Source organism: Mugil cephalus, chromosome 13 (assembly GCF_022458985.1).
Source record: "Mugil cephalus isolate CIBA_MC_2020 chromosome 13, CIBA_Mcephalus_1.1, whole genome shotgun sequence".
NCBI classification, from domain to species: Eukaryota; Metazoa; Chordata; class Actinopteri; order Mugiliformes; family Mugilidae; genus Mugil; species Mugil cephalus.
Window position 1 is genome coordinate 12,057,191 of NC_061782.1, and position 27,157 is coordinate 12,084,347.

General features: G+C 42.1%; 2 protein-coding genes across 28 annotated transcripts in view; both read left to right on the forward strand.

Moving 5' to 3' along the window:
• The window catches only part of dst (dystonin), a 95,329-nt gene extending 85,737 nt beyond the window's left edge, over window positions 1-9,592 (forward strand). For 13 of the 27 annotated variants that reach the window (XM_047603878.1, XM_047603894.1, XM_047603881.1 and 10 more), the window contains 14 exons: window positions 17-205; window positions 294-423; window positions 620-783; window positions 864-1,026; window positions 1,112-1,266; window positions 1,338-1,412; window positions 1,584-1,601; window positions 2,266-2,382; window positions 3,781-3,898; window positions 5,431-5,544; window positions 7,150-7,340; window positions 7,573-7,683; window positions 8,221-8,347; window positions 8,510-9,592. In XM_047603878.1, coding sequence (XP_047459834.1) covers window positions 17-205; window positions 294-423; window positions 620-783; window positions 864-1,026; window positions 1,112-1,266; window positions 1,338-1,412; window positions 1,584-1,601; window positions 2,266-2,382; window positions 3,781-3,898; window positions 5,431-5,544; window positions 7,150-7,340; window positions 7,573-7,683; window positions 8,221-8,347; window positions 8,510-8,760 — 1,923 coding nt within the window. In that variant the 3' untranslated portion in view covers window positions 8,761-9,592. The remainder of the gene's footprint in view (window positions 1-16; window positions 206-293; window positions 424-619; window positions 784-863; window positions 1,027-1,111; window positions 1,267-1,337; window positions 1,413-1,583; window positions 1,602-2,265; window positions 2,383-3,780; window positions 3,899-5,430; window positions 5,545-7,149; window positions 7,341-7,572; window positions 7,684-8,220; window positions 8,348-8,509) is intronic. The other 14 variants (XM_047603892.1, XM_047603899.1, XM_047603904.1 and 11 more) reach the window with 9 other exon arrangements.
• Window positions 9,593-9,729: 137 nt separating this feature from the next.
• On the forward strand, window positions 9,730-25,755 carry zmp:0000000760 (collagen alpha-1(IX) chain). Its single transcript, XM_047603918.1, has 27 exons — window positions 9,730-10,870; window positions 11,343-11,454; window positions 12,357-12,480; window positions 13,529-13,922; window positions 14,006-14,083; window positions 14,179-14,274; window positions 14,361-14,414; window positions 17,010-17,063; window positions 17,156-17,209; window positions 17,289-17,342; window positions 17,445-17,498; window positions 17,586-17,639; window positions 17,727-17,780; window positions 18,162-18,215; window positions 18,310-18,354; window positions 18,448-18,501; window positions 18,603-18,656; window positions 18,748-18,801; window positions 18,951-19,022; window positions 19,108-19,143; window positions 20,689-20,733; window positions 20,827-20,859; window positions 21,481-21,627; window positions 22,115-22,291; window positions 23,032-23,122; window positions 24,931-25,008; window positions 25,286-25,755. Exons 2-27 carry the CDS (start codon window positions 11,376-11,378, stop codon window positions 25,486-25,488), a joined length of 2,292 nt encoding a protein of 763 aa, XP_047459874.1. The 5' UTR covers window positions 9,730-10,870; window positions 11,343-11,375; the 3' UTR covers window positions 25,489-25,755.
• The last annotated feature ends 1,402 nt before the right edge of the window (window positions 25,756-27,157 follow it).

Sequence of the window (27,157 nt, forward strand, 5' to 3'; positions counted from 1 at the left end):
CATGCTGCTGTTACAGGTGCAGGCCTGGGCCAGGCAGCACCAGCAGCGACTGGCCACGGCCCTCACTGAGCTGTTAGCCACTCACGACCTGCTGGAGAATCTTCTGACCTGGCTCCAGTGGGCCGAGACCAACCTCAACGACAAGGACAAGGAGTCACTGCCTCAGGAAATCGAGGAGGTCAAAAGCCTCATAGCAGAACACCAGGTAAAGAGAACTCTGCATTCCTTTATGCTATCTGCTTTGCACTGCTTGTTACGGTCGCCCCGATAACAGTGGTCGCTTTCCCCTGCAGGCATTCATGGAGGAAATGACCAGGAAGCAACCAGATGTTGACAAAATCACTAAGACACACAAGAGGAAGGCTGCAGTGGAGCCCCAAATCCAGTCTCAGATCCCCGTGCTGGACAAAGGAAGAGCTGGAAGTATGTATCCAACAAATATCCCTCACAGAGCGTGACCTGAGCCATCTGGCCAAGTGTTGAGTCACCGCAGGGGGGACGCGACATCCTCATCTCTCCCATTTTTCGCACCTGGAATGATGTCATTGTGAATCTGTTCCTGATTACAGGGCGAGAAAACACAGTCACTCTGAAGGGTTTTTGTCTCTTTGCCCCACAGGAAAGCGCTCGCCCACACAAACCATGTATGCATCAACAACGCAAGCTTCTATTGAAACCAAGAACCCGCGGGTCAACCTGCTGGTGACCAAGTGGCAGCACGTGTGGCTGCTGGCTCTGGACAGAAGGAGGAAACTCAACGATGCTTTGGACAGACTCGAGGAGGTAATCCGGCTTTAATCTCAGCAAGATTTCCTTTTGTAGGTATTCGTATAATATAACCTTTTCCTTCCCTTCCTGTGTAGCTGAAGGAATTCGCCAACTTTGACTTTGACGTGTGGCGGAAACGCTACATGCGCTGGATGAACCACAAAAAGTCTCGCGTCATGGACTTCTTCCGCCGCATCGACAAAGACCAAGACGGCAAGGTGACGCGGCAGGAGTTCATCGAGGGCATCCTCTCCTCCAGTAAGTGGCCAACGCGCAAACTCGCGGCTGAACCACAGACCCCGGGAAAAACGCTCATCCTCTGACGCTTTCTGCCCTTCAACAGAGTTCCCCACCAGCCGCCTGGAGATGAGCGCCGTGGCGGACATATTTGACAGAGACGGAGACGGCTACATCGACTACTACGAGTTCGTGGCAGCCCTTCATCCCAACAAGGACGCTTACAAACCACTGACCGACGCCGACAAGATTGAGGACGAGGTAATTCCCGCACGCTGCAACTTAAATCGTCGATCTGGAGCCTGGTTCAATAAAAACTTGTCTGTTCGTAGGTTACACGTCAAGTGGCAAAGTGCAAATGCCCAAAACGATTCCAAGTGGAGCAAATCGGTGCCAACAAATACCGGGTAAGCAGACTTTCACCTGTTTGAATTAGTTATGATAACATGTGCTTGACTATGAAATATAAATATATTGTTTTGACAGTCTTGGCCAAGGTAAGTTTTGACTGTGTTGAAACACGAGGTGTCAATGAAATGCTAACTTTAATTTATTTTTATTGTTCTTTACATCACCAGTTCTACCTTGGAAACCAGGTACATATGAACACCCTCCTCTGTTTCTAACCCCCCTGTTTTGTGCTTTTTGAAGCCTTTTTATTTTATAATTTACATTTAGTTTGGTGTCCAGTTAACACTTTCTGCCCAGATTCCTGGACAATGTTTCCGGTCTGGAACTCAGAAGTAGTAACCTGTGTTTTATGTCTAACAATTTATGATCAGAAAATTGCTTCAATGTCTATTTTCAACTTATTTTAGGTTTGTAGTAAAGTATGACAATCTGTGTGAAAATCAGAGTAGCGAACGTTTTAAAATCTGCTTTTGAGTTTCAGAAAACACAATATTGGCGTGCTAAAACCATTTCAGCCCATGTTTTATTGGCATAAATTCATCTGCTGGGCATTTAATAATGCTTTCTGTGTGCTTGCCTTTGGTGCTTCAGTATCATGGGAATGACTTTCCTCAACATTGGCTGACACACTTTTATGCAACTGACACTTAAGTTTCTTTCAAAGTTGGGCAACTTTGATGACTTTCAATGAATCCGTTTGCTTTTCATTTTTTTACCTGCTGATATGTCCTGATGAACTGCATGTTGTCTGAGGTGTTAGAGAGAGGGGATAGGGGGCTTTAGTGTTGGTATGTGAAAGACTTTGTATTGTTATCACACAACAATGAATTGAAATAATTCTTTTGACAGTTTGGTCTGGTTCACTGCTTACATGACTCCTTAATCGGCGATGAGACAATAGCAAACAGGGAAAATCAAAATCTTACCTCCCACCTACACGTTGCAGTTTTGGAAAGCTGTATTCTGGTAAATTGTTATTCTTAAGCTATTTCTTGTGCCTCTTTTTTCCTCCAGATCATCATCACCTTAAATGTACTTGATCACTAAAATCACCAGTGGCATTAAATCATTCTAGAGAATCATATAAGACTTTGTAATACCAGCTCTAAGAGATATCATGAGAGATGGGCACTCAGTGGAGGGTCATCAGTGTTTGGTCATGTCTTGCGTGTCACACTGTGGTGGATTAGACGGGAAATGATCGGAACCATTCCTTCATTTGCTGCATTGGATCTGCATCCGTGTCAATGCATCTTGAGCCGTAGCTGTAGAAAGTGCAACAGAGCGCTGGATTGCGGGGGGATAGGTGTATGTCCGCTTGACCATGATGTGCATTTTGTTTTGGACAGAAAGCATGCCGCTGTGATCGTGCAAACTGTGTTTTTTTTTTTGTGTGCTAATCCTCACGGTCACATCCAACTGGCTGACGCCTGTCTCGTGTCACCTCATAAAGCTTGAGCCATTCACATCAATAACGTGCTTCTTATGTGTTGTGTGCGTGGCTGGTAATGTGAAGGCAGGTTATTATACGTACACCGGGGCCCCCTGGTGGTATAATCATGTGCCTTCAGGTATGTTTTTTTTTTTCACAGGCTCAACCGGCAACAAACTGGAGCTACACACTCCTGAAATAACACAATGTCCAGTCAAGTTTGTAGAAGTATTTGCGCTGTATTTACTGCACAGCTATGAAATTCAGTGCAGCAGCTCAAATTCAGTTTACTATTAACGGTATCAGACATGAATGTAGAGCCTGACTGATTTGGAGCTTTGCAAAAATATATTTAAAAATTGTTGAAAATCGTCCACTAAACTGTAGAAAAAGGAAACTGTGATAGTGCAGTGCACCCTGTTGTTTGCTTATCTTTGTTAATTGGCTATTGATTCACATTAATTTAATCATTTTACCCTAAGAATAAATCAGTCAGGTTCGACATCCACTGATTTCATGTATTGCGTATATAGTAGAGAAATTTAAATAGTCATTTCACTGTAGTATGAACCCCTGGAGTAATTTAGGTAAATTAGATTTAAATCGCACACTTCAACACACACTAATACAAAGAAACCAGTTGGATTGACCTTTGTGTAGTTTATGTCTTTGAGAATGAAAAGTGAAAACTGGCGTTTTTGTGTTGTGTGTAAAAACCTGTGCAACACGGAGAGGAAACCAGAAGTGGCCCCATGGCAGAATATTTATGATCAAAGCCGCACAATTCCACACAACCAATTATTTATTCACCGGAACAAATGTGATTCTCCGAGCCAGTCTGGTTTCCAGTGTTGCACAGCTCTTAGTCTGCAGTTAAAGACGGAGCTCGCGAGAAGGCCGGCAGTTTCACACGTCTCTTGTCTGTCCCGTAGTTTGGAGACTCTCAGCAGCTTCGGCTTGTGCGGATTTTACGCAGCACTGTGATGGTCCGTGTGGGAGGAGGCTGGATGGCCCTGGATGAGTTTTTGGTGAAGAACGACCCCTGTCGAGGTGAGTTCAGATGTTCCGTCACGAGAAGTCGCAAAGTAAGGGCAGGAGGGAATAAAACCTGAAGGACATGCACTCCCAGTTTAACTATAAGGAGAGTTTGAATGAGAAGTTTTATTGTCAATGTCTGGTTAAAAGAAAAAAAAAATAATAATAATAATAGTACATTTGAACAGCTCTGTGATTCACACACAAATTAGTAAATTGGTGAAAGCGACATTGACATAGATCAGTAAACTGGTACGGCATAGCAGCGTCGCAAAACAGAAATGTAAAAAATAATAATGACAATTTATTCATGTTTGTGCAAATTTGTCTATTTAGTAAATTTAGTCAAAGGAAACATACATAATACAGAAGCAGACCTTTGTTTGTGTGAGAAAAGTAGAAAGTAGAGGTTGAATATTTCAGTTTGGGTCATTAACTCTCATTAGGAGGGAAGGATACTGACCCCTCCATTAATCTGATTTTTGATCGTCCAGTGTTTAGATTTACAGATTTATTTCCTTCTCTTTATGGAGAATTACTAAATATGATATTGATATTATTACTATTTGCTAGTGTTCATTTTTTTTGTCTGAATTGTACTTTCCAATAACTTTTTAATGTGAACCCATAAGTTTAGAACTTAAGATCACACACATATTACTCTCTGCACCTTATTCAGTCAGTTTTGGTCTGAAATCTTTTCCCTATAATGATGCTGTAGTTACTGTCGTCCTGTAGTTTCACTACTTGACTGCAAACAGATCCATCAAAAACTTCTGATTCTCAGTGAACATACACATTCAGCCACAACATTATGACCACTGGAATGTTCTGCTGGGAAAATATTGGATCTGGCATTCGCGTGGAGGTTACTCAGACATCTACCTCCCGCCTAGACCAGACCAGGCACCCCCACCCCCACAGCAATGACACTCCTTGGCGGCAGCACAGATCCCCGGCAGGATGCAGCCTAGATACAGGCTTTAAGAATAATTAATAAAACATGGCATCGAGCTCAAAGCCTTGACCTGGCCTCCAAATTCACTAGATCTCAAACTGATTGGTTTCCTGACCCACAGAGGCCCCTCCCATCAACCCATAGGACCCAAAGGCCCCCACTAAGAACATCCTGTAGCCAGACACCACAGGACACCCCCTGAAGGCTCATGTCCATTCTCAAGAGAGACCTACACAATATTAGGAAGGTGGTCATAATGTTATGCCCGATTTGTGTTTAATAGAAATTAAGCACTGAAACTGCCTCTTCTTTCATGTCTATATTAACTTACTTTCTTCTATTTTTGCTTTCTTAATTCCAAACTCTGGAACAATAGAAAGAAACTGAGTAGGACTTCAATCAAATGTATTTGTATCCAGACCAGCGCTGATTAGCAGCTGGCTGCCTACACTCATATGAAGACATCCAATCTCATCTAGTGCAAAAGCTTTATTACTTTTTTCTGCTTCTCCTCTGTATTAATGATCAATTTCTGTTTCTCCCGCTAATCCCTCCTCCTCCTGCTCCGACATGGTATCATTCCTTCTAGTTCATCACCACGGGAGCAAAATGTTGCGCTCGGAATCAAACTCTTCAATTACTCAGTCTCCTATAGGTTGGCAAATCTCAAACTTTCTCACCTTGCTCCATGAACCCACCAGTGGTATGTGTGTCTGCACATCCGGGTGTGCGTGCTGCTTGTGTTGGTCCTGGCGTGTGTGTGCGTGTGTGTGTGTGTGTGCGCACACAGTAGCTGCTCATTGTGAACGAATGGCATTATCACAGACCAGTCCCATTCGCAATCAGCTGCCTTTCAGCTGCGGCTGTTTTTTCATGCATGCGGTTGTGTTGCGTGAATCAAATCACCCGCCGTCACCTTCTCCGAGTCAGTTTCGGGACGTGACGCCACAAATCGTCTCTTTTAACTGTCTCGGCATGTGGTGAGCTTCTTTTGCAGCTTTCAGGTTTGGTAAAATTCACATTTGAAAACCCTGTGAAAGGGATAGTGAACTGAATATCTGTAAATATAAAGCATTGTTTTTGGCGTAATATAACCCACACAGAATAAAACTGAAAGGTTGTTGCACTGTTCACTTTAACAGTGTGGCTTAGTGATTAAAACTGCATGCAGGTCTGATTGTTTTTAACGTAACAGTTTGGTTTATTCTGTGTAGTTTCTGTTTTCTTGGTTTTCTGATTCTTCTAATTTGGGCAGTCCTTGGTTGTAGGAGTCTTTAGGCACAATAAGATTTTTTTAATATTGTAAACACTCAACAAAATGCTACTCGCGAAACACGTTTGTCCACTACTGTCGCAGGACTTCTGTTGGACAGTATGGATAAGAAACTGCATGGACCTTTTTGGAGAAAAGACAGTTCACAACATAGTAACACTTTATTTTATTATTAGAATATACTTTACTAATAATTTCTTAATAATCAGTTCTTAAATTAGTTCTATTTTTATTGATTTGTGATTGGCACATTTCCTGTTTATTAATTTCTATTAACCTCCTGAGACCCCACGTCCTCATACGGGGACATTAAGTTTTAGGTTTTATCGCAGCTTATTAGTCTTAACTAGTATTAGTATTAGCTTAGTCTGCCATCTAGTGGTAGCAAGGGGTCACTACATTAAAAAAAAGTAATGTTAGTAGATTCATTCTACAGATGATCACGGGACAAAAGTGGACAAGGTAGAAAACATCATTGAATTTTATGGTTGAAACTTATTTATTTACTTTCTAGTTTGATATGACACACAAGTTTAATACATTTTAGCAATAGCAACGAGCTACAACCTCCCTAATTAGAAAGTACTTGTTTGAGGACGTTGGGACTTCATTGTTCTGTTTTTGCTCATCCATGTTCAGGTATAAAAATAAACAGTTTTATACTTTGTCACACATTGGGTGACTTTATTATAATAAAAATAATGAAATAGTCCCAGCGTCCACAAAAACTACTACTTCCTGTTCAAAGTTGATGCTTAGTTTTTATACGTCCTACTAATTCCAAATGCAGACAGCTCGGGTCCCAGGAGGTTAAAATGAGAAATTCAACCACAGAAAAACAAAACAGTTCAATATATGCAAACAAAAAAAAAGTCCTGGGAGCTTTTAGGGAATTATTATGAAGTGGAAAATAAAGTGTTAAATCATCAACATTATCACATCGTATTCATCAACCCAAATCCCCCACCCATCGAAGGCGTATTTGTATTTGTATTTCTGTATGCTGTGTGGCTCATCTGGAGTTTCATTTCGTAGCTAAAGGCAGGACTAATGTGGAGCTGCGGGAGAAGTTCATCCTCCCCGAGGGAACCACGCAGGTGATGGCGAGCTTCCGCTACAGAGGCCGGAGGTCTCGGCCGTCCTCCAGAGGGGCCTCCCCGAACAGGTCCACCTCCAGCCAGAGCTGCCCGGTCCCGTCACACCAAGCGGTGACCAGCACACCGAAGGTGAGAGGCCCCGTCTGTTGTGTGCCACCGTCTCGTCTCCTCTGCCTCACTGTTCATCCTCCATCACGATTTTCCTCTTGGTTTATCTTCACCTCAATGACCAGTTTTGCATTATTTGATCATTCTGTTGTTTATCTTTTTTTGTGTCCACCTAGTCGTCCTTGTAGCTTTTGATTTGTGAATCCATGATTACCTTTTTTTTTATTTTACTTTATTTACGATTGTTCCTCAGACTCCCCAACACATAACCCGCAATTATGATAAGCCATGGCTTACAAACAGCAAACCCTCCACTCCTCTTAAATCATCAGACTCCTTCGGGAGCCAAGGTTCATCCTCAGAGGTATAGTCATAAACAGCAAATGACCAGGAACGCTTTGCATACGTGACCCCGCTGAAATCTGCAGTGTGACAAAAGCAACACACAGCACCACAAACTCAAATATAATAATACTTAATTATTTCTGATTTTGCTGGTTTCTAATTGAATTCTTCAATAAGATTTTTGGACATGAGCATATTTCAGCTGGGTCTGTATATGTGTTTAAATAACGGGCTTAGCGTCTATTGATACATTCTTGCTTGAGAAAAATATCTGCCTCATTTTAATCCCACTACACTCTGTGTGACTTTCTATTTAATCTATGCATGTGTGACTGTCCAATCACTTATTAACCCTGCATTAATTCATAACTACCTGCTTGTAAAAGATGCGCTTCAGTGGTTGGGTTTTTTCATTAAAAAAAAAAACTCAACAATATCGATTGTGCTTTTTGCTTTAACTCGTTATGAACTTAATAATTATGTCCTTGCACTCTACAGACAGCTGTTGTTATTATTATTATTGACTGAAAGCAAATTAAAGTTCCGTCTTTTACAGAGTACTGCAGTCCAAGGCAGCAAATTACGTCTCCCTGGGTATTTGTCCGGCAAAGGATTTCAGTCGGGCGAAGAGGGAACGTTGATCAACGCTGCTGTTCTTAAAGCTCGGGCACAGACAATAGGAGGTGAGTAGTGAATCTATACCTTCAGTTATGTATTTAGCTTTATTTCAGATATGATGACGCTTGTTAATATTTGCTTGGTCAGAAATCTTTCTACGTGATTTCTCTTAATGACCGTCCTTGTTTTGTTTTTTTTTTTTGTTTTTTCTTTTTAACTTTTTCTAGATTCGAGAAAAAATTCCAGCCGACCGGGGAGTAAAGCCGGAAGCAGAGGTAGCAGTCGCAGAGGAAGCGACGCCTCTGACTTCGACATCTCAGACATCCAGTCTGTGTGCTCAGACGCGTCTGAGACGGTCGGCGACTCGGCCAGGGCCACGCCGCGCTCCGCGTCCCGGCACGGAAAGCCCTCCAAGATCCCCACTCCTCAAAAAAGAAGCACGCCCACGAGCAAACTGGCCAAGGGATCCAAGCGATAGTCAGTGGCCTTGAAAAAGAAAAAAAGAAAAAAAAAGAAAAGAAAAAAAAATGACCCAGGAGCTAGTTGCACCCTAAACACACGAATGGACACTGGAGACGTCTAACTTAAAAGACTGCAAATGTGTTGAGTGTTATTTAAATCGTTGCGAAGATGTAAAATATTCTTTTCAGAGGCAATATGGTTTAATATTATGTGAGAATGGAATGTTGACGGCCTTGTGTATTTGTTTTTAATGTATTTTATTTTTTTGTGAAAAATGTCAAATCGTTTTTATTGTATTTTATTTTATTTATGCAAATCCTGTAGAGGTTTGATGAACACTAGCAAATCTGGGGATGACCATGTCGAACGGTTGACTGATATTTCTACACACTAATGAAGGGCAAAATGCAGGATGCCGCTCTGAGAGTTACTGAATGTACTGTAATTTGTGTCTGCTGATGTTTGGAGTAGATGGTGCTTCATGGTACCAGTCGAGGCACTGCAATTATCTATTTAAGTGCTATGTTATACTGCCAACATGCATTTAAAGGGCAATGCAATATACTACAATAAACCCCATTTACGCACTGCAGAAACCTTTGAAACCCCCCCTATTTAAGACCAGTAGCAGAAATAATCCTGACGCTTTCCAGGCCTGTTTGTTTGTCAGCAGCTGCAGCCCCTTCTTTTGTCTGACCACTTCACAGCAATGTGTGCATTGACCTCGGAGAGGTGCCACTCCACGTAGACATTCTCTGTGCATCCACGTCGATGGTATGTTTAATTTCGGTAGAGCTGAAATTGTTACTGTAACATTACTTTGTAATAAACCTGCTTGCAGAAATCCACCAGAAACTGGTGTGGACCACAGAATCGTCTCTGCTTCGCTCGCTTTAGAAGATTAATCTTTATCCTGCAACTTTGAAACTTTGACATGAAGTAAAATATTTGGCTTGGCAGTGGCTTGGCCATCGTTCACAGTGGACTTTTCATGCAGGGCCGTCATCAGGTCCATACGTGAACCGTCCTAGTACCAAAAAACTAGCATAGCTTTACAATGTGTTTATTGCTAATTAACAAATACTTGGGAGTTGATCCTGAATATGACTGCCATAACTTGAGATTATGGCTATAATGTCATTTTAAGGATTCCTTACAGGGTTGCTAAATGCTAAAAATGATCGACGTTTATTAAGTTCTTATAGGCATGTTAGCATGTTTACAAATTTCTTCGCTAAGCCACAAGGATGTCTGTAAACGTGTAGATGTCCGTAAAATCTTTCACGTATTCTGCTGAACTAATAAACTAATAAACTAATTATGGGGGAAAAAAAGTGCAAAACAGAATAAATTAACAAATCAGACCCTATGAATTGCAACAACACTTTCCACTTTTCTTGCAGGGGTTATCTACTGTAGCTATATGATGGTATCAGGCTGTCGTTTCCCCTGTAGCCGGCGCTGTGCTGGACGCACCGTCGTGGGTCAAGCTGAAGGCGTGGCCTGGTCCGTGTGGAATGTTTGCAGAGCATCTCGCGTCTGGCTGTGACATACTGCATCTTTCTCCCAGTGAGACTGCAGACGTTGAAGCGCTGCATGTTTGAGAAATGTCAGCGTTTTAAAAGCAATATGTTTCTACAAAAGTCAATTTAATCCGTGTCGTCGTGAGACGTGTGAATAGGGTTAGGGTTAATGCACGAAACAGCCGCGCAGTAAAACACACACAAGCATTCTGAGGGCGCCACTGAACAACACCTGATTGAAATGTAGGCTTGTGCATCAACTTCGCCATTTGTTTCTCCTTTTAATAACTTTAACCTCCACACAGTTCACCTGCATTTATCAAGATTTAATCATTACATAGATACATACATTTATAGGTATACGCACACTCTAGTGACCGTGGGTCTGGCTGGCCTATGAGAAGAGAAAGATCCCCTGGGGACCAAAGGTGGAGTGGTGCTCAGGGGTCAGGCTCCTCTGAGACCCAGAGCTTCTCATCTGAATGGTCCTCCTGTTCAGCTCAAACACTGGGTCCGGGATGGCACACTAGAGCGGGATATATCCTCACACCAGAAACTGGAAAAGATCCATCAGCACGAGCCGTGGGACCTTTTTAGGAATATGTGAGTAAAACCAGTATTGCCTCTATTTTCTATTTATTTTTTAAAATAATAATAAAAAAAAAACTGTAGGATATAATATAATAAATAGGAAATGTTTGTGGCATCTAGTTACTGAACAGAATCTAATTTGGTCTTTTATACTTATCGTCTAGTGATTGGTGTATTTATGTATTCTTACTATGAAAGTAAAATTTGAGAATGCTTGTGTATGTTTTGATATTGTAAATATCACAAAAATATAATACAATATGCTTATAAGCTGTACTGGTCAATTCAGATAAATGAAAATGTCCATAATTAAGATTTTCATTCTCTCCTCTTTCTTTCTCTCACTATTAATGCATAGACGTGTAGTTTTGAAACACATTTGATGTGATTATGTTCCTTATTTAAGAGCCACGCGTACCTTCATCTCTATCTCTTTGAAAAACTGATTTTTGTTTATTTCTTTTTTTTAACTTTTGTACTGCAGGCACTTATAGCCCCTTACTTCAGAACATTCAAAATGCCAGCCTGTAAAGAAACGCTGGCGTTTGCAGCACTCTTTTTGATCTTGGAATTGGCCCAGTGTGAAAAGCTGCCAAGTAAGTTTGCTTTTTTTAATACTCATTAGATTTATATATCATATTTTCAATGCATTTTATGCATTGAAGATTGCATTCTGTGGCACGACTACTGTCTGGAGCTGTATGATAGTGTTGGGTTGGGCTTATGCTGCTACCTTTATCAGAACCTTCCTGTAAAAGAGATTTGTAACCCCAGAAACCGATTTTCTAGTTGAATATTATATTGAATATTAACCATCTGACATGATTTAATAGTTACCAGGTTTAACACTTGTGACCAGCAGATGTCACTGTTTATCAGATCATAGTTATTTGGGTTTTTCTTTTTTCTTTTCTTTTCTTTTTTTTTTGTTGCTCACACGGCAGCTTACAGTATCATATTTCCTTCTCTCCTACTGTGCCAGTGTGCACACTAAGAGGTCAGCAGGTCATTCTGGGGCTAAGCTGTGTACATGAGCCTTTCAGCTGAGCCAACATGAATAAACCAGTTAACACAATGCTTATTTTCCAATGCCGTGTCCTACAGACAGATAAGACCGTCAGAGCAAATTGACTAATTTAACTTTGGCAGCTACAGTTTTTTAAAACACTTTGTTACTAACTCATTTATCATTTTTAGGTCCCATTATCTGAATCCTTCACCACCCTTCATCCACATATTTGAACCTCACAGGAAACACCACAGCTACACTGATCTTATTCAAACTGCAGGACAAACCCTCCGGTGTTTAGCATTCAGTAGCTCAGTCCACCCATGAAGGAAAACAAATTACCTCACTGTACGACCTGTGAAGACACGGCATTAATGATACTGAGTAATGCAACTTAAATCGATGATTACATAGGATTTAGAAGCACTCCAGCACCTTTGATGCCTAATCGGTGTGACGTCAAGCTAAGCTCAGTGTTTGTGCCGTGAGGTTTCGATTTGCTGGAGGAGTTTCGTGTTCCTGAGTCGCGAGGAGTGAGGAGAGTGGACGGCTCCCAACCTGAGTCGGCGGCCTACCGGGTCAACCCCTCCATCCATCTGAAGAGGAGCATGAGGTACACTTCTCATGCCTGAATCCAGCTAATTTCAGTAGACCTGCAAAAATAAAGATCACTTGTGAACTTCCTAAAAGCCGTTGGGTTTGTACTAAGGATTTAATTTCTCACCTGGATGCTGTGCTGTAGAAGTGGCATTATTGTCAGGTGCAGCTTCCAGTCACGCCCTTAAGGGACACTGCACTTTATCAGGGGTGAAAAGGACTTGACGCATTGAAACTTTCAAGAGTGGTGTTAAATTACTTTTTAAAAAGCAACTTAACACCATCAGTCTGAAAAGCCGGGTCGCACCTGCAGCACCGTCCAGCGATGATGTCATGAGGTCCTGGAGCACACCTGTGCATCTCTGCAGCAAGCTGAGAGGTCGAAGCACTTTCATAAGGTGTTGCTTTTTACTAAGTATGTATTTACAGTGATAATAGATACACATAAATACGGTGCAAAGCAATCATTGTGCACCGTTAAATGGAATAAATAATGTGCGTACAGAAGGACGCTGGAGACTTAAGTTTCCTCAACAGTCTCTTAAATTAGCACCATGGCTAGCCGGTCCATGTGCACAGGGAATCATCTCAAAACTATCTGCTGTATCGCATTAGCAGTATAATAATGTGGAACGTGCAAGAATCTGAAATCTCACACCAGCAAAACATCAGCACTGAAAGCATGTAGCATGCTCATGACAGATTAGCTGAGCAGTGTTGATAGCATCGCTGCTGGCGCTCAGTCTTGTTTTCCATTTGTCTTTCCCTGACAATAAGCGCAGCCCTCCCCTCTGAGTTCAGTGCTTTGTTCATATTTGATTTTCTGCTAAAAAATTGAATCCGAAGATGTCACAGAAACAAATGTGGGGATAAAAAATGTCTTCCTACGCTCAAATGCTAATGCGGATTTTTACTGTAAGCACGCAATTCACGAGGCTCTGTTTTTACTTCTTATGAAATGAAATCCTTATGTTCCCACAAAAACTTTTAAATGTTGTTTTGTGAAGAAAAGCAGACTCTGTTTAGAGTTATCCAGCTCTCTAAACCTCACTCTCGTGCTTCAGCGATGTGTATCCAGATGGGCTTCCCTCCGACTACTCGGTCATCGCAACGTTTAAGGTGACCAAGGACGCCGCCAAGATGTCCTGGAACCTGTGGCAGGTCAGTGACCCGGCGGGGCGAGAGCAGGTGGGCCTGCGTTTCCAGGGTGATACGCGCTCTTTGGACTTCTTCTACACCAGTCCCCGTGGGAGCCAGATGCTGAGGACCTTCCACGGTGTGGAAAAGTTGTTTGATGGAGAGTGGCACAAACTGGCGCTGAGCGTGAAGGGCAGCCAGGTGAAACTGCTGGTAGACTGCGAAGAGGTCAAAGTGGAGTCCATCGATGAGCCACGACCAGTCATCCGCCAAGGCTACACCTCTATTGTCAAACGGGCAGCAAGAGATCGCTCAGTTTCTGTATGTTGACAGCCTGAATCTAAAAATACATTTCATATTCTTTGATTTCAGATGCGTTCATTATTAATGATGTTTCGTTCCAGGTGGACCTCCAGCAAATGAAAGTGTCATGTGACCCCGAGCAGGCCTACTCAGAGGGCTGCTGCGAGCTCTCCAGCGTGGTGAGTCCTCTATGATCAAAAATTTATGTAATCTCCTCATTAGAGATGTGTGTGTGAGTCTGAAAATCACTTTGTTGCCGGTCTGTCTGTGGCAGTGTGGAGGGTATGCAGAGATCGGCCTTACAGCTGGAAAAGCGTCCTGCAAGTGCATGCACGGACAACCTGGCGTTCAGGGGCCTCCAGGGCCAAAGGTGAACATACCTACACATAGAACTGGCTGAGCGTACTGAGTGGAAAGTTGAATATGTGTTGATATATTTGTTTTATTCTTCTGCAGGGTCACAGAGGTCTTCCAGGAAAAGATGGAGACAAAGGAAGGCAAGGGAACTGGGTAAATAAATATGCAATGTATCTCTCAGTCACCTGTACGGTCAGTATTTACTTAATGTATTCTCAGCATGAGCAGCATCCGCTTCCTCTCGCTGCACAATAAAGAGTTAAGCCGACTCGTGGGTGAGTGACATTGTAAAACTTTCATCTGTGAGACAGCGACGGAGCTGTGGAAAATGGCAGGAGGAGCGCAACTGAGACACGACAGGATGGAAACAGATCTGGAAGCAGAAGCGCTTGGCGATAGTAAACACAGGGCCTCCTTTCATAGCCTGTGAACTCACGTCCGCTTTGTAAAAGATTTAAGAAGAACACAAGATAAACACAAAGCGGTGCGGATGCAACAATAAATTTGTTTTTGTACTTCTGAAATAGACATTTGCGTCTTGAAACACAGGCACCGCCGGTTTAGAGTATAGAATTAAACTCTAACTGGCGGAAGATCACAGGATTTCTAATGGTTTTGCTTTTCCATTTTGAAGAAGTGGAGCCAAATGTAATGAATCCCACACACAGGAAAAATCAAGCAGTTGAGCAATAACCGTACCCTTTGAGTGTTTAGTAATGAGTGGCATTAGTCTGCACAACGATTGTGTGAAATTAGTTTTGGGTATTAAATGTTTTTATTTTCAAATCATTTATCCCAGGAAAACAACATTATTATCGCGAGCAGAGTCAGTTGCACATGCATCGGTGAATGAACAAATATGCTTACATTTCTATCCCTCAAAGAGCCGCAGACGTGATTATTTCCACTTTAAATTTATGACTTGTTAATCTCTTTGATGCTTAGCAGTCACTGTTGCTGGCACAGACCTGAGAGTCTTTTAAAAACAGTCAGGAGAACACGTGTTTAAAGAGGGAGGATTTTATTTTATTTTTTTAATCCATGTGCGCTGGTTTGGCATTTACCGTGCCCTTTACACTCAAAGAAATCCCCCATGTTCCCCGAGCAAACACATGTAGGCCTGAAGGCTGATGTACACAGCGAGAACATTTCCAGAGCTGTACATGCTACAGTGCATATACATGTCTTGAACTGCAGCTGTTGCTCATCCCAGAGTAAACATCTGTCTTGTGTAACTGGTTTGGAGATTTGAATCTCTGCCAGCTTGTGAATCGCAGAGCCCCAATGTGTTTATCTCCTTCCCTGCTGGCATCCTAGGAGGGCATTTCCTGGCACAGATATATGAACTGTCCATCACAGGTTGTGTGTGGTCCTTTACTCGTCTGAGCTATACCGCCTCAGAAATGTTGTAAAGTTCACGGTCGTGACTCTCGCCGTGCTGGCGGCCACGTCTGAGGTTAACCTCCGCTTAGATGACTCAGCTTAAAAACTGTTTTAGGTGAGATGGTCAAATAAACTGACAACACAACGGCATCCCGGCCTTGTTCGGTGTGTTTGTTGACTCAGTGAAATGCAGCCAAGCGGAAAACACTTTTCCTTGTACTACTGTGGAAGTCAGCATCTGTGCAAACAACACTGATCCGTGTTTTATAAATCCCACTTGTGTATATTTTCCACCAATGTGACTAATACAAATGTGATTGAAATTCATAGCATGTTCACAGTTTATGGTCGACTATCCTCATGATTTATTTCACATCATAGTGAAAGGAAAACCTTTTCTAGGCGAGGCTGCTGAAGTTACTGCCAGGAAAATCTTTAGCTTAGCATAATTATCACAAATTGTGAATTACACATTTTGGTTTTGTTGTAATTAAACAACCATAACATAGGTATTCAAAGGTGTTGGTGTCTTCGTGTCAATAAAGCTAAGCTAAGCTAAGCAGCATCTAAGTTAAGTGTAGCTGGAAATTCGTTTGAAAGTCTATCAGATAAATATGAAACTAAATCTGCTCCTTAGCTTAGCTTCAGTTATAGCTAGCTACCCAACCTAGCTAGTTTGTTGCAAAGCCTGGAAACACTGAAACCATGTCGTCCAAGGTCCATCCTCAGTCTAAAGGTAACTTAAGAACAGCACTTCTTTTTCTGCCCGGGGAATCCGTTATTTATTGAGTATTATGTGATGTCTGCTGATAGATTGTGCCATTGACACTCCACTAAGTATTGTTCCAATGCTGCACCAATAATATTTTACACCAATTCTGTTTCCATGGCCAATAAAGTAAAATCAAGGCCAGAAAAAAGAAAGGAAGGAAAAAGTTGATCTGGAGCTCTGGGGTCTAATAAATGAAATATGTTGGTTCATTTTTGTGCAAGAAACTAAAATAATGTGAAAAATAAATTACAAATTATGGTCTTCTGGGGGACTCTTTCTGGCACTGGTTGCAGTTACTTCAGGTAGTGTTGTCATTGCCATCTTTTAATGTTACATTTTGTAAATTATAAAGAAACTACATGTGCTACTTGCTAAAAGGTGAGCTTCAGATGTGTTGTTATATTCAACCCAGATAAGCGGTTTGCTTTTATTCTTACGCTAAGCTAAGCCAAGTTTCCCTATACCAAGTCACAAGGTGCAAAAAATGTTGTCTTTGATCAATGTCTATCACTGTAACTGCAGCAAAATCAGCATGTGTTGTGTTTAAATATGGAAGAAGTCTTGCTTATGATTCAGTCCAACTTGTCTTGCAGGGGATCCGGGGAAACACTGGAGACTATGGCAACACTGGCGAGCCAGGCCCAAAGGTGAGCTCTGTCTCTGTGAGCTCCTATTGGCGGTCGACTTCACTTTGACTTGTTTTGCAGATGCACTAATGAAATCTCACATCCTCACTCAGGGTGAACCGGGGATCAAAGGCGAGAAAGGGTTGAGAGGACCCTGGGGCCAAGTGGTAATTCATCACTCAGGTTTATCTTTTCCTTTACCGATAAGTGTTTCAATTGTGTATTAATGAGATGTTGTGTTACCAGGGAGACAGAGGTCCTAAAGGGTTGAAAGGATTAAAAGGGGCAGGGGGCTCCAAGGTAAGCTCCTCTGCTGGGTTCAGGCTTTAAATTGGAACTGTTTGTATGGCTCAGGCTGCAAGTTTGTTGTTGTGTGATTTACTCTTGGCATTGTAATTAAAGGGAGTCTGGGGACCACCTGGAGAAATTGGAGAGACTGGAAAACAAGGCGAAGTTGTAAGCGAACCTTTCAGACAAATTGGTAAGGCCTATTGAGAGTCATTATGTAGCTACTGTATCACTAACGCTTTGGCTTCCTTGAAGGGAGCTAAAGGAGACAAAGGATACGAAGGGATTCCCGGGTTTCAAGGAGTTAAGGTATCCATGTTTCCTCCACTCCTTCTCCATATGGTATTCCATTTAAAATCATATAAACTCATCATTTCTTTTTTTTTTATTTTTTAGGGTGAAAAAGGGACCGCTGGTGTGGTAGGCCGAGCCGGGCCCAGAGGAAAGCAGGTGGGTTGTTGCGGGATCCCCTGTTCCATATTCCATAATGAGACACTCTTAATTCTTTGTCCACATTCAAATTCCCCCATGTGAGCGTGAAGAACCGATGAATCACTTTTAATGTGGTAAAACGCTGGAATAGAACTATGTTTTTGGCTTATGTGCCGTCTCCATAAACAATATTAGTTCGTGTGGCTGGATTTTGGCTGAGATCTAACGGCCTGAACTATATCAACCTAAGCTGGTGAGTCACTGAAAGAAGGGCCTGAACGGCAGCGATAACCTTCTCTATTTTATATGAAGGAAGGTTGCCAGGTTCTCGCTGTTGTTTGCTGGAGGTTGCAGATAATGTGAAATACTAATTTGTTGCTCCATATGATGATCTGACAGGGTATTGTAGGAGACCCTGGGGAAGGAGGGACTCCAGGACAGAAGGGGAAGCCTGTAAGTGACACAAATGAATCGTAATGACACTGATTTGAAACCAGCTGTTTTGAATTCTGATGAGTAATTTTTTGCTTGAACGTGTGTAAACTAGGGCATCCAAGGACCCACGGGCAGAGCTGGCACCGTAGGACAGAAGGTGATTTGCTATCGTCACATCCAGCAACCCACACCTGAATTTCACACTCAAACATAAAATGTCTGGTTTATAGTAATGATTGCATCTTTACAGGGCATTATTGGAGATCCAGGTTTCTCTGGCAGAGATGGTGATCCGGGAATAGAGGTATTATACTCGGCTGATAATGAAGTGTCTGTGCTGAAGTTTGGAAGCAGTGCTCTGGTATTGCTTTATGCTTTACTTACCGTGTCATGGGTTCCTTACAGGCTTATCAGGGACCACAAGGCCTCAGTGGAAAACTTGGACGAGGTGGATTAAAGGTAAATCTCGAGTCTTGTTCGGTATTTCTAAATAAAAGTGAAATGCAGTTGTTTTGGCAGATTCATTTGGGCCCGTTTGTGTATTTTACAGGGGGAGAAAGGCACCCTGGGGCCAGCAGGAGAAATGGGCCCCCAAGGCCAAACTGTAAGTCACATTTTCAGGCATTTCAATCGTGGGATACAAGCACATCATACATAATATTTCTAAAGTAGTTTGCCATCGCAAGGGGGGGGGGGGACAACAAAGAATAAAGCAGTCCCTCAGGTTGATTTGATAAATGTTTTATTCTCAAGGGGTTAAGAGGTTACAAGGGGTCTGCAGGGAAGCCAGGAAGACCTGGATTTATTGGCCCACCTGGACCTACAGTAAGTACTCCAGATGAATTTCCTTAACCCTTCCAAACACTAGTTCATTTTCTTCAGGCTATTAAACCATGTCCTCTCTTTACAGGGACATGTGGGTGTGCCTGGAAAAGCAGGAAGCAAGGTAATACATCACCATCCATTACCCATTAGCGATATAAAATGAAGGCCAAATTACTATATAATAGCACAATTACTGTGGCTTTTCAGGAAAGATCTTCTGGGTCAATGGACCACATAGAATTTAAGATTGGCAGATGTGCTCTCTTTCGAAACCAAGACTATTCCTGATTTGGACAGAAACCTTAAGTTTCGATACTAACAAATGGGCCAAGGAGAAACAGCCTCTAAGTTGATAAGGTTTGCCGACCACAATTTCACCAATCAGAGTTGCAATAAACAACCATTAACAGACAGAGGAAACAGTTCAATAAGCGAGATTAGAGGCTTTAGTTTAGAGGCTGTGCCTCAGGGCACGTTGGTTCAGTGTGTCCTATGCTCCCCATCTGGACTGGAGGTCACACTGAGTGCTCGACTCCCCCTCAGGACATGTTCTTGACGTATACAGAGCGTCCCACGCCAATGAAAAAGACAGATATTCCTACAGAAACCGCAATTCAGCTGTTTATGTTTCTGTGGCGTCCTCTAGAACAAACAAATCAGATAAAAACAAACCACGTCTGGACCAGAGAGCTGGCGCAGCTCTGATTTAATGGAGTTGATAAGTGTGACATCAGACCAAAAGATTTGGCGTTCTGTACTCTGTCAGGTTTAGCCAGACAGTCCACCAAAGATCAGCTGCAACGGAGGGAAATATCTGTTGGATGCGAGTCCTTTAAGTAATACAGTTATTAAAGTATTAAAGAACCCTTTGGCCTTGAAAGGTGGCTCTGAAAATTATGCAAGAGAAGAAAAGTGAAGGATCAGTTTGTAACCAGTTTGGATCTGTGGTGATTATAGTGGTTTCCAGCAAGGCTTCACGCTCATTACACACACAAAAATGAAGCACATTTTTTAAAGTGCCTCTAGCTGCATGACCTGAGTCCAATATTTGAAGATATCATAAACACACACAATAAGAAAATCACAATTTGCAACCTGTGTGGATATCAAAAATGCCAGTGATCCCGTAAATGAGTTTGGCTTTGTGCGCCATTTTAAATAATGTCAATGCATGCTGCTTGGCAAGTGAGAAAATAAAATAAAGTCAAACAAAAACAAAACATTACCACCATAAGCTGGCCAAACACAGGCCATGAATATAAATTGAAAACAAACTTCAAGCAGCAACAGAGGAATATAATCCACTTGGGGCCTTGTTTCTCTGACAGATGTAAGATCTCTATTCTAGCTCTACCATTGTTTACTAGTAACTCCTGGGGGAAATTTCTGCCACTTGAGCTGCTGATTGCTCCATTATTTTCTCCAGTAAGCTGCTACGTGTCTGTTTGCTCTTTGTGGCTGAGCAAGTGGTGTATGGTTGCACTTTTCAACCTGTTGTTGCAGTCAAAAACAATGCTATATGATATGCGAGAGAGAATCAGAACTGTGACGTTGCTTGCATGGCTGATGAATGTTACAGATTCGTGAGATAATTCTCTGTAGTTCAGCTGCTTTCGATTCATTTATTGTGAGGCTTCTCAGCACTATCTTCATTTGCCTTGGACAGGGTGACACAGGAATCCAGGGGATCAAAGGAGCTGGAGGTGCACAGGTACTGCCTTAAATATTTCACACTCTCTTCTCATCATCATGACTTCATTTGTTGTACTTAACGCCAATGTGCTTTTTTTTTTTTTTTTAAAAGGGAGAAAAAGGAGTTAAGGGCCCGAAAGGAAAGGTGAGCTGTGATTTAGTTGGTAAATTCAATAACATTTCCATCATTTGAAAATCTTCGCACACCCCATTTCACTTTATGGAGCACATACGGTCCAATCCTCCAATTTAATTTCAAGATAAATGGTGTTGGCTGCGACTGGTTGGGTCACTAGTGCAGTCAAGCAGGTGCGGTGTTTCCCTACTGCTCTGATATTTTGCCACTACATTGGTTGGAAAATCCTGCGTTTGTCACATTCTCTGAACGGTTTAATATGAATCCATCAAATCACATTCCAAACATATCTCGAGCATCTGCAGATGCGATAAGAGCAGTAACGCCCACTACTGCACCAAAATGAATCTCGCACATTTCTCAAACCTTCTGTCATCATCACAGTTTGCATTATGCAACATGTGGATAAAATATTTCTAAAGCAGTTTTGGCACATTTAGGTTTTTCATTTAATTCACATGCACTTGTATTTTGCATATTTACTTCTATCGCTATTACATAAAATATATTTTAGGAAGTTCATTCCATAAGGTTTGTGTCCATGCAAAAGTGATTACATGTTGTATTCTGATGGATACATTTGCTCTGTCTTGAATTGCGTCCGGCTGATGTTTTTAACATGCTCTGTAGGTTGGAGACAGGGGTAAGCAGGGTCCTCAGGGAGGACGGGGGAAGCGTGGCCCTGCAGGCCCACCTGGACGATCAGGTCCCGTCGGAGTCAAGGGGGTTCGAGGAGAAGGAGGACCAGATGGCTTTCAGGGTCCCCCAGGTCCACCAGTAAGTAAAATCCAAGCCTTTGAGTCTGTTTTTTGGCTGATACAACAAACATTACAGGATTTACAGTACTGAGGAAGACTTTGTATATTCGGCTCTGTAATAGAAATGTAAAGCCATGCTCTTCGGCCTCTACTATAACTGGCACATGATCTGTCTGCAAATAATGGCGCAGAAACAGCAGAGTAATCATTTGCTCTAGTAGCTACATTGACTGACGCACACTGTGTTTGCTAACAACTCTGGTGTCAGGAACACATTTAAACAGCTTCTCATTAGTCTGTAGTTAGTAGTGACTCACAGCAAGAGTTTCATTTAGTGCGGCTATAAATCCATAATGAGCCTCAGGAAAGATTGCTGGCTTTGTTCGCTGCATTTCCTCAGAGAGGCTGCCATTGCTTCGGCATACCCTGTCCTGTAATATTCCATATAACATGACCCACGGTTGGGTCACTTCCAGTGATGGATGTGGTAATGATTTGCTACGCAGGGGCCGACCCTTCCTGCTCAACACGTGATCGAGGTTTGCAAGAAAGTGGTCCTGGAGCAGATGTCGTCCTTCGCCAACTCAGTGAAGAGGACCTGTGCGGCCGTCTGTCCTCTCTACGGGGACGTTCCCATGGGTGCCCCTGGTCCCCCTGGACAGAAAGGACCCCCTGGACCTCCTGTGAGTTTTACAGTTTCAGTGCTCAGTGTTGCTGACTGTTTAGCAGACATGCACATTTCCAAAACCATCCCTGTAGGTGTAACCCCACTTCTTGCAGACCTTTAGCTGAGGCGCTCCCTCAGCGTGCAGTACATTCTCCATACATTGTTAATTTTTTTTTCCCTCCCTGGCTGAGTAAAATGCAAACACATTGTGAGGGTCTGGACTGGACTAAGAGAGCTGAAGTATTTGGCAGAAAATGTTGGAATGAAAACATTACGATTTTCCACGTCTCCATGAGGACAAATAAGGAGTCACAGACTAGACACTTGGTCTGTGTTGAATGGTTTTTGGAGAGCATCAAGGCTGTCCTTGGATTGAAAAGCCTTTTCCACATTATTACACAGTGTAGAATCGATTCATGTTCCACAACTTCTAATCACAAAGACACTCAGCCTGATAAATGTTCTTAAAGCCAGAACTATATAGGCATATAATATTCCACTATATTAGATTATGGTCTGTAAACCTGATGTTGTCAATTAAAGCCAGAGCAAGAGATGCACCAGCGCCGCACTAATTTTTCCCATAAGTGTATTGAATGGCCAGCCGAATAAATTGTTTTGTACAGAGCTGGTCTGAAGTGAAAAGAACCTTCATGATTTGAGGAGAGAACCTGAGAGGAGACAAAACATTGCACGGTTAATACTGACAACGCACAAAAGATTAACGGTGTATTTTCCTGTTGATGATGTTGTCAGGGGGACCCTGGTAATGATGGTGCTGATGGAGAAGTGGGCCTACCGGGATTCTACGGAGAAGCTGGAGATCTGGGCCGAAAGGGAGAACCAGGTGTGACATACAAGACTGACAGACTATGAATGGAGTGTTATTAAAATCCCAGACTATAACTCACCGAGGCTTGTTTTAGGGAGAACAGGTGCTGGAAGACAAAAAAAAAAAGATATCAAATCCTGATGATTTTTTTCTGGCCACTGAGGAGCAGAACAACGGACGCACACCACCACTGTTATTACATAATGAAGTTAATATGGCAAACATGGGACATAAGTTTCGTACAGCTGTCTTTTAGCTCTGTTTAGGACACCAGAAATTCCTCTGGATAACTGTATCTGTTGTTATGTAGTGTACAGAAGTACAGAAGATTTTACACATCATGAAAATAGCTCTTCTGTGGCACTATCTTTAGGTCTATGAGGCAATGATATAGTGATGTCATCAGGAGTTATTGTCCTGTATGCTGAAGGAAAATTTAAACTGTTGAATTATTTCTGTTTTACACATCTGAGAGTTTCAAAGAGAAAGTGAACGGGAAGCTGGTCTAGTGGTTTGGATTGGATCCAAGCTGTAGATACACCCTAGCTCCCAAAAACCTACCTAAAGCCTATGTCAGGGGTCTTCAATGTTCTTCAGGCCAAGGACTCCCAAACTGATGGAGAGATTAAGTAGGGACCCCCAACCTATTATAAGTGTTCTATATTAAACTTGGCCTGGTGATATCCCTTAATCCCTTTACTAAAATATGTTGGATTCATGTTAATGTGCAATTAAATTGTGGGGGAAAATTAAAAAATATTTAAAAAAAAATGTCTAATCAACCAAGATTTTGCGACCCCGCCGCAGTCCCTTGACCCCCTGTTGAAGACCTATGGCCTACATCATAGTGAGAAGATGAACCTCCCCAGACATACACAATCAGGCACTAACCATCTTGCGGCAGTTCAGTGTTCTGCTAGAGAAACGTTTGGACCTGGCATTCGTAAACCAGACCAGGCAACCCCCACCCCATAGCAATGACACTCCTTGATGGAAGCAACCATCTCCAGCAGGATGCAACCGGACACAGACACACACACAAAACAGAAAACAGTCCAACAACAACTCAAAAAACATGAACAACAGCACAAGGTGTTGACCTGGGCCTGGTATTCTCCCATGACTCACAACTGTTTTGGCACAAGGGAGACCTACACAATATTAGGAAGGAGGTCATAATGTTATGCAACATCTGCAATTGGTCCAAAATGCATTTCCTCATTCGCTCCGTGTCTGGACAAGCACAGAAACCTCCTTCTGCTTCCATCACCTCTTCCCCCTTTCCCCTAGTCGTCCCCTCACTGGTGACTAGTGTTGTAGTATTCTTTTTTCTGTGTAAAATCTTCATCACTGAAGAAATGAGTCACTATAATTACTCAATAGTAAGAGTCCAGTAAACGATTTGGAGTGAAAATACACAGTTTTCCCCTGAAATACAGTGTAGCAAAACTACTTTCCACCACTGGAAAAAAAAAACTTGTGACTAACTTCCACCAGGAACCACGCTACATGAAACCGCTGAGTCAAATATTGCAAACCTTGTAAGTTATTGTGTAGATTCACGGCTCTGCTTTATGGTTCAAAGCCTGTGCATGATGTCACACTCGCACTACATTCTCGTGCCAGGACAGCGAAATCGAAGAATATTTACAGGGTGCTTTAAAAATGGAGTTAACCATGACCTCATCAACACATTCAGCCCGTGGTCTTTAATCATCATGAAGTGGAGTGGAGCTCCCTCCCGGGGGAACAGCATATCAGTCTGTTTGATGTCATTTTGGCTAAGAGGCTATTGTGTTTTTTTGTTTGTGTCTGGCTTGCAGGTGATAGAGGAGACAAAGGTGATAAAGGAGCCAAGGGTTACGGCCTGCCTGGCTACACTGGAGATCAGGGACCAACTGGTAATGTCTTGTTTGAATATGTCATGTTTCTGGATGATTTGGTCAAGATGAGGCCTGTGCATTATTTTAAAAATCAGTCTGGGCTGTCCCAAGGATCCCAGTCCCTAGGAAAGGGGGCGGGAGGCTTACTGTAAGAGGAGTTTATTACTTGCCAAAAAAAGAAATGATTTTTCTCTGGAAGTACTCTGTTTTTGGAATCTGTGAAAACAGCTTTACTCAGCTAACTGAGCAGACTGCGAGGCCTGAAGACTAAACAACATCTCTGCCTCAATCACAGGTCAGCGTGGACGTCCTGGCAGAGCCTTCGACGGCAAGCCTGGGGAGCAGGGCCAGAGGGGACACACAGGCAGACCTGGACTCCGGGGCCACGCGGGTCTCAGAGGACCTCCAGGTGTTTGTCTCACCTCTGGGTGCGCTCAACTCAACTCCACAGGTGGCACGCCTCCACCGGCACCGCGGAGGTTGAGAAATCGTCCTTAAATAGAGTCTCTGTGGACCGTGAAAATGATCGATTGAATGAAAGATTGTTTTTGTTAATATACGTCTGTTCGATTAAACTGAGAGTTCTCATGTAAATACGCAAATCAAATCTGAACTGAACTTCTGGGAACCAATGATACCAAATAACAAAATATATTGTATAAAAAAAAAGACTGTCTTCATTTGAAACCTTTTCTTTTTTATTTAAAACCAATTCTAAGTTGTGGTTAAAGATCTGTTCTTTATAATAAAAATCCTAAAATTTTATTGATGACTTTGAAAAAAGTGTGTCATTATAGAGTGCAACATTATAGAGTATCATTTGAGAACATATTCTATAATACTTACAAATAATTACATAACCACACTACAATATAACAACATTGTCTGATGTGAACCTTAAGTGAAGGAGAAAAAAAATGAAATTCAACTGGGAAAAGATCCGACTTGTTGGTATTTGGTACTTTGTTAAAAAAAAAAAAAAAGTAGAAACGTCTGTTTGTTTTTTTGCACTTTAACTTTGAACTTCTTCATACCCTGAATGTTAAATACTACACGCGCATGCTGCCTGTGACTACTCTTACTTACTGTTAATGCCTCAAAATGTGGGAGACACCCAGCTCTGGTGTCCCCAGCTGCAGTTTAAAGACACAGTTACAGACTCCAAAATGACTTTAATATAGTAACCAAATTCCACATCGTTAATTCATTGACACTGCAGTGGTCGTAAACACTGTGAAATGTTTAACTGTGCCAACCATTGACTGTACATACTAGGTGCCAACGAGAGACTAAAATCACTTTTTGTTTTCACGTTAACGTTGTGGTAAACAACCACTGCACAGCTGGATGTCTTTGGTTTCAAGTGCTGAAGTGGAAGTGGGGACCCGAAGTTGATGCTAAAACTGAGCTTTAACACAAACTTTGAACTAAATAAAACAGTGAAAAAAAAGGAAGGTAGAGTAGAGGTAGAGGAGGGCTCGGTTGTACAACCGAAGACACAGACGGTGGTTACGAACTCTATACTTGACTAAAGAGACAAAAGCCAAAATCTTAAAATCACAAGGAAACAAAACAACTCAAAACAAGTATGTACACATGATAGAGGCTTCTGTCAAGGTGAACAGAGCCAAACTGGGACCGAAACACAGAGGCTAAGTACAAGTGCATCAACGAGACACAGATTAACTATATCAGGGCGGGGCTAACAATTAGGTTCAGCAACCACAAGGGGGAAGTGAAGAAATCTGGAATGAGAGAGAGTTTAGTAGCATTCAAAGTAAAACAGGAAGTGATCATAAACAGTTGGAAAAATGACGCTATGTAACAAAAAAGTTTTTTAAAAAAATAGATAGGGTGTTAATAAAAAAATAACACGAACCAACAAAACCAAAGACAGTGGCACCGTCAGACTAAAGTGCGTAACTTTCTCTTGTTGGAACGTAATAGAGGGTAAGCACTGACGTCACTGCCGTCTGGGGCCACGCCCCCGTAAGTAGCTAAAGCATGGTGACATGAATTAGTAAATAAAGCGAGACACGGAAAAATGTGGATTATCAGATCAAATTAAGGAGAACTGGAGTTGACTCAGTTTCTGACAGTTTTAGATAGTTTCAGTTATGATTAATGTAGCTAAATAAAAGATGCTAACGCTAAGAGCTTTACTGAG

Coding starts and splice junctions, on each gene's coding strand:
- zmp:0000000760 (XM_047603918.1), top strand. CDS start 11,376: ATGCCAGCCTGTAAAGAAACGCTGGCGTTTGCAGCACTCTTTTTGATC. Junction 17,640..17,726: donor CCGGGTTTCAAGGAGTTAAG/GTATCCATGTTT, acceptor TTTATTTTTTAG/GGTGAAAAAGGGACCGCTGG. Junction 18,355..18,447: donor CTGGCACCGTAGGACAGAAG/GTGATTTGCTAT, acceptor GCATCTTTACAG/GGCATTATTGGAGATCCAGG.